This window comes from Cryptomeria japonica, chromosome 8 (assembly GCF_030272615.1).
Source record: "Cryptomeria japonica chromosome 8, Sugi_1.0, whole genome shotgun sequence".
Taxonomy (NCBI): domain Eukaryota; kingdom Viridiplantae; phylum Streptophyta; class Pinopsida; order Cupressales; family Cupressaceae; genus Cryptomeria; species Cryptomeria japonica.
Genome location: NC_081412.1, coordinates 521,281,139 through 521,290,958, shown reverse-complemented (window position 1 = coordinate 521,290,958; position 9,820 = coordinate 521,281,139). Strand labels below are relative to the sequence as shown.

The window sequence follows — 9,820 nt, the reverse complement described above, 5'->3', positions numbered from 1 at the left end:
GCTACGATGGTGGAAGTAAAAGGCAACTGTTATGATTGACTGGTAGCCTGATTAAAGTCCAATATATTGTTTCTCTTTATAACAGCTTTGTGCTTGGTGGGGGAGGAGGTTGAGACAAATATCAGAGTAACAGAGGTGGCTTGCATTACAGTACTGTACTTTCTTTGATCTTCTGTACTGCATCAAGATACTGGTAGATGGGTATTAATAGAAAGATAATGGTATGCACTATGAGCCTTTTCATTCTAATTATGGCAAATAAAATATGAATCTAAGAGTTAGTGTGTTGGGTAAAGTGATGTGTCAATAAAGTTAATTTGATATTTGATATTTGTTTTTTATCATTCTTTTTATATTTACTTTTATCTTTCATTATATCAATGATTAATTTTATTATGTAATTCTAATACATTCTAAGTGTCTTAGGACACTTTTCAAGAATGTTTGAACCATACAATATGACATATGATTTACGAGGTAGATGACACCTTAATCCTAACACAATTATTTGTACTAACAGAGGTGGGGGGAGGTTGAGACAAAGATCAGAGCAATTTGGTACTAACAGACGTGGCTTGCATTATGGTATCTGTACTTTCTTTCTTCTTCTATACTGCATCAAGATAATGGTGGATGGGTATTAAGAGAAAGATAAAAGATATGTTGGGTATGCTCTATGAGCCTTTTTATTCTAATTATGGCAAATAAAATACGATTCTAAGAGTTAGTGTGTTGGGTAAAGTGAGCATCCACACCTTTAGTCAACAAAGTTAATTGGTATTTGATATTTGTTTTTATCATTTTTTATATATTTACTTTTATTTTTTCATTATATCAATGAATAGTTTTATTGTGTTAATTATCTATTATTTTAGTTGGGTCAAATTTGTAGTGTATAATTTTCTAATGTATTCTAAGTGTCTTAGGACACTTTTCAAGAATTTTGGAACCGTACAATATGACATAAGATTTACGAGGTAGATGACACCTTAATCCTAACACATCTAAATAATTTAAGTTCATTTCTCTATTGATCATTGTTGTTTGTAATTAGGGCTGGCGGATTCCAATTGCCTTGGGTAACATTGGAATCCGCCTAAGGGGGCCAACCCCTTCTCCAACAAATAGGGCCAGGCCCCATACCTCTCGACTCCACCTAAAAGGTCTTCACACTACATCCAAACCCAACACACCTCCATGATAGGGCCGACCCTATCCATTTCGCTTAAAAGGAATTAAATAAATTAATATGTTTAATTTGCAAAGAAGGCCGACATGATTAAGAAGTATTGCTACTCCTATAAATAAAGCATATACTTCACATAACATCATTCATTCAGTTTTGCAAGAAGATGCGAAATATATTCTAAGGAAGCGAAATATATATTCAAGGCAGTTGATAACAACGAACTACATTAAAGGGCAGCAGATCATTAATAAGAAGATAGTGAACTTCATCAAAGGCAGCAAATCACCACCAAGAGATAGAGAACTCCATTGAAGGCCCAAACAAACCCTATAGAAGGACTACGAACTACTTGAAAGGTGTTGCTACCCTTGTTACGCACAGCAAGTCAGATTAGAAGGACTGAAAATCATGATCTCCATTAGCAAACTAATTGTGTAGACTTCTATATCTATACTCTAGATAAGTGTGTAGTTATCAGTTGAATTCAAAACCATAATCAGATCTGAGGATCTTTTCTAGCTGGGTTTTTCCTCCTAGGAGGTTTTCCCAGGGTAACTGTGCTTTGTCTTTATGCATTCATTCCCTTTACTATGCTTAAATCTAGAAAACAATAAATCTAATTAACCTAGTTAAAACTAATTCTAATTTTCTGAGTTTTATTCAATCTGAAAGTACTAAAATTAACAATCATTGCTTTGGTTAAACAAACTTTGATTAAATTTTCTTATTTCTCTTTTACTTTAAATTATTTTTTTCTAATCCTCTCAAAAAAATCAAAGCATGAGCAATCTTATTATTTGTTTTGTTTGTTCTTTAAAAATTGCATCAAATGAGCTTGAGGGAAAATACCCTAAAAGCATGCTTCAATGATGATTGATTTGTACAATATTGCATTATCTTATTATAAGAGTGTTGAATGTAAGGCATTGATCTATCTCATGTTTTTCCTTGCACGAAGTCAATGGAGGAATACATTTTGTCTTCTCTATATCATCCCTCTACAAAAGCCAAGCCTTATTCAAATTCCTCTGTTACTTCAAATCTTTAAATTCCTCTTTGTTGATTCTTTTTTTCATGTCCCTATTCCTTTTTTGGATTTAGTTTTTCGCATGTCTATGAATCAAAGATAATGTCTTGAATTTGCAAAGTAACTTCCTCACTTGGATGAAATTTTTTACTATATTGTATAGAAAAATTGAAATGAATAGTGTGATAATAAAATCACTGGAGTGAAAACATAATTATTAGTCTATGCAAAGTAATATACTCATCATAATAATTCATGGTATCTAGTGGCCCAATATAATTCACATTTCTTCTCTTCTCAACATATTTTATTGGTCTCTTTAACTACCAAATGCATTGTAAATCTATTTACAATCCCTATGAGACATGCATAAACCACTCTTAGTTTCTTGTATACATTTTCAAGTCATGTAGTTGGATATTAACACTATTATATTTTCTAGGTTTGGAATTGTGTTAAAGAGTAGATGTAGGGGAGTGAAACGATAGCATTGTAGAGATTACTTAGACTATTGTCTATAGAGAGATTACTTAGACTATTGTCTATATAATAAATCTCTATTTCGTAAATATATGATATGCCACCTATTATACTTCCAATAACAAACAAAAGTGGTTGTTTTATCATCTCTTGGGAGGATATTTTTTTATATGAAGTGGGTTTCTCCACAGTATATATATTGCTTTTGTGCTCTATTTATGTTTCATTTCCTTATGAATCAAATGCTCAACAAGTTTAGTCATGTTTGATCTAAAAACTAAGTTATAAACAAATAAGTTGACAAATACTTTTGTAGGACACCCACCCTAATATGTAGATCGTGTTATTACCTAGCAATTTCATTCCTTTTAGGGAAGTGAAACTCATGCATTTGATAGGGTTATTAGTACAACATAGTTAAGAAAAAATGAGATATTGCCACTACAAAGAGAAAATAAATCATGTAAACTATGGAGAAGTGTGGCGAGAGAAGAAGAGTTAGAAGGTGATGCAAGATTACTCAAAATGGAGAATTTTACAATAATATTTTTTCAATTAGTGGAGATTCTAATAGAGAGGTTAGATTGTGACTTGATCTAAATTATAATAAAGAAAGGGACCATCAACTATTAAAGTTTTATTTTTGTTGATTGCACAAGCCTCAACAACTGTTCATACTATTGTGCAAGAACTTGTATAGCTTCACCACAACATAATTGGCACAATTTACACAACACATAATGATCATTGACAATATTCAATCATACACACATGCCACTTACACATAACCTCATTTGTAGGTCACATATCTAGAAGGTTGATTATTAAGAGACTAATTTTAATAGTTGAAGGATAATTTACAATAATTATGCAATGTGAATTGATTATAATTGTCTTCTAATAAAAAATTATTTAGTTGTATTTTGTATACACACACAAAGAGAGAGATTCAACTCCCAATAATCACATGGAGATATAAAAGTTTGGTCAAGCCAATGTAATGTGTTCACCTCTTTCTAGTCATGAGAATCTTCAATCTAAACCTCATTTTTTTTAGTTCTTATAATTGTACCTTATTCATTGTTTTATTGAATATAAGTAGTACTAGTTGGGTAAATTATTTCAACCTCGAATATATGTTGGTTAATTTTGTATTTATTTTCTTTCATATGCTATATGATCATGTTTTGTACTAAATATTTAGATAAGATTATCCTTTAGACCATCTAGGAACTAAATTAGATGTAGTAATGCAGAGTTCTTCTTTAAAAAAATTATAATTATTTATGACTTTGGAGTGACTCTTATCAATATTTATCATGACAACACATGTTTATGTTGATGACTTAGGAGATGCATATAAATGTTTTTTATATACTCATTCCATTTTATATTATTGATACATGTGTCATTAGGATAATGCCTATATTAAAAATTAGTGATCCCAAGGGTGGGCAATTTGGATTTTAGAAGAAACCTACTAGGTGATGTGTCTACCTTTAGCCTAAGGACTAGGTCATATCATGCAACCTAGATTTATACAAAGGAAATACCAAGAATTAAATTTATGTATAATAATAATTAGCTAATTAAATTTATGATTATTTTAATTTATATGTCAAATAAATCAAATTGAAAATTACAATTATTTATTAACAAAATCTATACAAAATAACATAAAGTTAAAGTATAAATATATGAAATGTATATCTTTATCCTTTATAAACATAAACACTACAATCAAATAAAATATAATTCATATTCTTCTTTAGAATAATTTGTAATCATAAGAATAAACATTACAATCAAATAATATATATTATCTAGAAAATATTCTTTTAAGTCAAATAAATACATTATTATTTTAAGATCACATAAATCTATTCAAACATATAGACTAAATAAATCATAAAAAGCAATAAATTATATTAAATTCATACATAGAACCCACACCATATGTAAACAACATTTGCATTAGTACTCATAGCATTTAAAGCGTGCTTTTGAAAAGAGAAATATAAGTTTATTTATTCATTAAAAAGAATAAACATGCAATATTAAAATATATATTTATCTAATCAATCTTTCTCAAGTAGAAAACAAAAACATAAATAATAGTTTCTAAGTTAATAAATAAATACTAAACATAAGAATTTGGTAATTATTTTTTTATTCTTTTATTTGTTTGAATGTTTTATACAAACTCATATTCATTTAGCAACTTGATATGGATGCATGTTTTTGTTTGTTTGAAAGTTTTATGCAAATCTATATTCATTAAGCAATCTAATATGGACGCAAGGGCTATACATTGAACCTCTTCGACTAAGAGTCAAGGATTGAAGGGTCTCCATGAATCCTCTCGAAGTACGATTTGAACCCCATTCCTTGATGTGTTGGGGTTTCTAGAACTCAATAAGACCTAATCCCTATGGGTTCATTCTGAACTATTCAACTTCACCAATAGATGAAAGACTCATTGATTGGTGGATAAATGAATATTAAACATAAAACTTTTGGTAATTCAATTTTTTTTTTTATGGGTGGAATAACTAGTATACTTATATTTAGAAAAATATATGTAAAACATGTCGATAGATATCATTATCAAAGCAATTAAAAATAAATCAAATCCAATTTTTGTTTCTTAGAAACAAATCTAAGCCAATTTCTATTTTATAGAGTGGGTTTGCTTTTTGAAAACAAATCAAATCCAAGTTTTGCTATATATATGTTTTGCTTTTTGTTTTTCTTATACAGATTGTGTTGACCTCTTCTACACCCTGCTAACATTGTAGAATGCTTATTGGTATAACTAGCATATCTAGATTTTTAAAAATATATGTAAAATATTAATGACATCAAGTTTCCACAATCCATTACCGCATGTAAATATTAATAACACAATCGAATCCAAAAACAAGAAATAACAATATGTAATCCCTTCAAATAGAGAGAAACTTGTCCCTTTCCCTCTTCGGTGGAGGCCCTGCCCTGATGGCGAAGGGGAGGGACCCTCCCAAAAGGGGCCCAATAGGAAACTAGTCGTTTGCCATTATTCTGATTGGGGGGGGGCACTACTGCCCTTCCTCAACTGAGGAAGCTTCTCCGACCGTTTTAGCATATTACTGCTCGCTCCGGCCGATTCCCGAAGCGAGGTGTGATTAGCCTCAAGCAGGGTTCGATCCGAACTCTTTTTTTACTTATTCCGGATCAAATATGTCGATAGATATCAAATTTTTAAAATAAGATTAAAGAAAAGAAAGTAATCTTTATCTAGCGGAGAGCCATTTGCTCTTTTTCAAATCTTCAAAAGAGCGGAATGCATACATTAGACTTGTTGTTTGTTTTTCTTACACGAATAAGAAAACTTGTTACCATTGTAGAGTTATGCCTATCAATGTAACAAGCTATTGCAAGTGGGGTTGCAAGCTAAGTGGGTTTAACCTTGGAGGAAACTATGTGGTTAAGCGTACTTGAGTTGGAGTAGTACTGGGATGGAGGAACTCCTAGGATGGCCCAATGCTTCACCTCTATAAGCATCACTTAGATGCAATGAGTGTTAAGTGGACCATTCATTCTCATGAGAGATGGGTTCTTGTGAAGCACTCTTCATGAAACATGAGTCATTGAGATTGGATCAAAAATTACACAATTGAATTTTGATAGCAATGTCATAAACCATTATTCTATCAATTGTCTAATTTCATTGTATTAAAGGGAAATGAAATTAGAAAACTGGTGGAATAAAGGCTTGTAATTTGATAATAGCAACTAGTGAGCAAACAAGGATGTGCCTAATCTGCCGTACACCGATAACTTTCGTGTTATGCTGACAGAAAAACTGCAGAATAGACACATAATGACTGCGGGGCTTGGCAGAAATGCTGCGAACGCGGTCCCCCACTATAATATAACACGAAAGTTATCTGTATACGACAATACTTTCTCGAAACCAGAATAGCTACAACAAGTAAACAAATCCCTGATTCCTCAAATATTAGTAAATGACGCGTTGCTTAGCGTTACAATAATCTGTCACTTAACGTACAATGAGCATCGTTCGATGATTATCGTCACACGGCAATTTGGTATTCCAAAAGCGAACATGTAGGCATTCTAGCGAGAAAAAATTAGAATATTCTACGTACTTTTTTGCTGTTCCAAACACACCAACAACAGAAGGGTAAAAGAAAAAAAGATGAAAGTCTCTGATTATCCCAACAAAGACAAAAAAAAAATAACTCTCCTGGAGCCAAGCAAATCTCAGCGTCGACAAAAAGAAGTCTATTGAATGCGAGCAATTTTAGCGACAACAAAATCTCTTCAACCTCACTCTTTACGTACAATGCAACCGACCGATCCGGTAAACTGTAAAAAAAACCAATAAATGAACCAAAAAACCAGGCAATCGAAATTAAAAGCTCTTTGAACCGTGCTTGAAATTTACATGTTACAGATTACACGTATTGCTACAATCGAGCAGAGTTAAAAAGTAATTAATACATTAAGGGAACAGAATTAACTCCCCACATCTCTGAGACTCCGCCAAATTCACCCCGAACAATCTGACTTCCTTCTTCTCCTCTTTCCTCTGGGCTTTTTTCTCCGGCTGAGGCGCAACAAAGCCGCCGTCGAAATGTTTCCCGGCGGCGGCGGCTGAGAAATACAGCGGGATAGCAGGCGGCGGCCAGACGGCGGACTCCATGTGACCGTGGGGTGATCCAGAATTAGGCCAGTAAATGTGCATCCACTGCGGATTATAAGAGCTCACAGAACCGTAAGCTATACTTGTAGCTCCTTTCCCATGGTGCTGCCCCTGCCCATGCCCGGAAGGGCGGCGCCGCCAAGTGATGAAAAGCTGGCGGGCGTCCGCCGTCCCTCTGTGAAATGAAACAATGTCACCGGCTTCCAGTTTCTTATCCTTCACAAACCGGCTCCAGCCCTTCGTCAACACATAACTCTGGCTGCTGTTCCAGTAAGAGTACCGGAATCTCCAGGCCTTTCCCGTATTATCCTCGAAATTCAAGAGCAAACCCTTGTCATTCGAACTCACGTCCAACGGAAAATATTTCTCGGCGTGCTGCTTCGGAATCACCAGCCGGTTCAGCTTCCCGACGTCGCTGGGCGTGACGGCCTTGTCGAAGAGGTGCTCACGGGACGAAAAGTCGGCGGCGGCGGCGGTCGAATTGCCTTCGTGGCCCGAATTCGAAGCCCCGTCCGCCGTCGCTTCGATGGCGGCGCCGCCGCTTATAGCGGCGCTGGTGTGGTGGCTAAGCTCTTCGTCGTACGTATGCTTTCGTAGCATGTCGACGACTTGTTCTTTGGAATGGCGGCTCATGAAACGCGCCTCTGGATCGGAGTCGGCGGCGGGGCGGAAATTGGTGATGGCGTCGCGGCCGCGGAATTTCAGAGCCGCACGGTCATATGCGCGAGCAGCGTCTTCTTCCCGATTGAATGTCCCCAGCCAAACCCGCTGGTGTTTCTCGTAAATCTGAGCTCCCCACCGCCCATTTGGCTGTGGAACAACGCCTTTATACTGCGACGACGGGAGTTTTCCCTGATCTAACGTTGAGTATCTTCTCAGCTCATCTCCACCGTCGGATTCGCCGCCGCCCGCCGCCGACACAACGCTCATTCCACTTCCCATTCGCTCCAGTCCACCTCCACCACCACTTTTCCTCCTCTCCTCCACCGCCACCGCCGCCACCGCCGCTTCCCCGTTAGAAGACGTCAGTTCTTCCGTCATGGCGCTCCCCACTTCATCGTCGACTACTTTCCCGCTGCTTGACGGTGAGCTCGTTTCGGGACAGCAGGCCAAGCTCAGGGATTCCATCCACAGAAGATTGCTCTTGCTCTTTATATTGCTCTTACTCTTCATCTGAACTTGAACTTGTGGTATTATGTAAGCTGGATTTGGATATGGGTTTTGTAAAATTGTGATCTTGGAGGGTATATAAAGCAATTGGGTAGTGAAAGCGGCTACTGTATCCACAAACCTTTGCTGCTGCAATCATGGGCCGTGAAGGCCATCATCTTGATCCGATGCCTCAATTATACAGGACAATTATTGAGATGTCTGAATTTTTTGCTATTGAAAAAGAATACGAGATGATGGATTATTAAGCCGTTAGCTTCGATTAGACGTTTTCTACATAGGACGTGTCCCCACACAAGACCATATATTTACTCACCGTCGTCGACTTATCTAAGTCAACTCCTTATGCCAGCTAGCCAGGATTAGCAATGCTAACTGCGGTTCGTGTATTATGTTTTTGAGTGATATTATATTCTGTTGTTCTGCAGGAATGGCCCATCCTCCATACCTGAGGGATCCACCTCCAGACATGGTATGGAAAATGTGCCCGTTCAGCTCTCTACCTCAAGGACATTTTTGCGTACCCGATCGTCCCCCCCAACGCACATTCCCCGTGTTGGGTGCGGTTTATTCTGACGAATTTCTGACTTGTTCATCGAATTCCCAACGAATTTCTGACTTGTTCATCGAATTCCCATCGATTATCTTAAATCCAAATTACAATAAAGATATCAAGTTATTACGATCTATAATGTTTGTAGTTATTTATGGATTCGATTAGAGTTTTCACATAATGTTTTGAATTATCTGTGATGTTTCATCAAGATAATATAGTGTGACCTATTGATCTATTATCTTAATAATGGATCACAGATCTATTAACTTGATGATGGATCACATTCTATTATCCTCATAATGGATCACAGAGTTACCTTCGTGATGGTTCACGAATCTGTTATTTTGATGACGGATCACTTATCCTAGTGATGGATCAGGGAGTTATCCTCATGATGGTTCATAGATCTATTATCTTGATGATAGATCACTAATCTTAGTGTTGGATCATAGAGTCAGGTTCGCTCATTAAGATAATATATCCGTGATCCATCATGAGGATAATAGTGTGGTACATCAATCTATTATCTCGATGATGGATAATGGATCTATTATCTTGACAATGTATCACACTCTATTATTCTAATGGCGGTTTATAGACCTATTATCTTAATGATGGATCACACTTTATTATTTTGATAATGGATCAGGAAGTATGATTTGAAATGTTATGCAAAACACAATCGAATCC

The 9,820-nt window shown here is 35.8% G+C and overlaps 1 protein-coding gene across 1 annotated transcript; it reads right to left on the bottom strand.

Annotated features, from left to right (window-relative positions):
- Positions 1-7,087: 7,087 nt before the first annotated feature.
- LOC131055939 (AP2/ERF and B3 domain-containing transcription factor RAV1) lies at positions 7,088-8,803 on the bottom strand. The gene has a single exon (XM_057990260.2). The coding sequence runs from the start codon at positions 8,575-8,577 to the stop codon at positions 7,204-7,206; it is 1,374 nt and encodes a 457-aa protein (XP_057846243.2). The 5' UTR covers positions 8,578-8,803; the 3' UTR covers positions 7,088-7,203.
- Between the last annotated feature and the right edge of the window lie 1,017 nt (positions 8,804-9,820).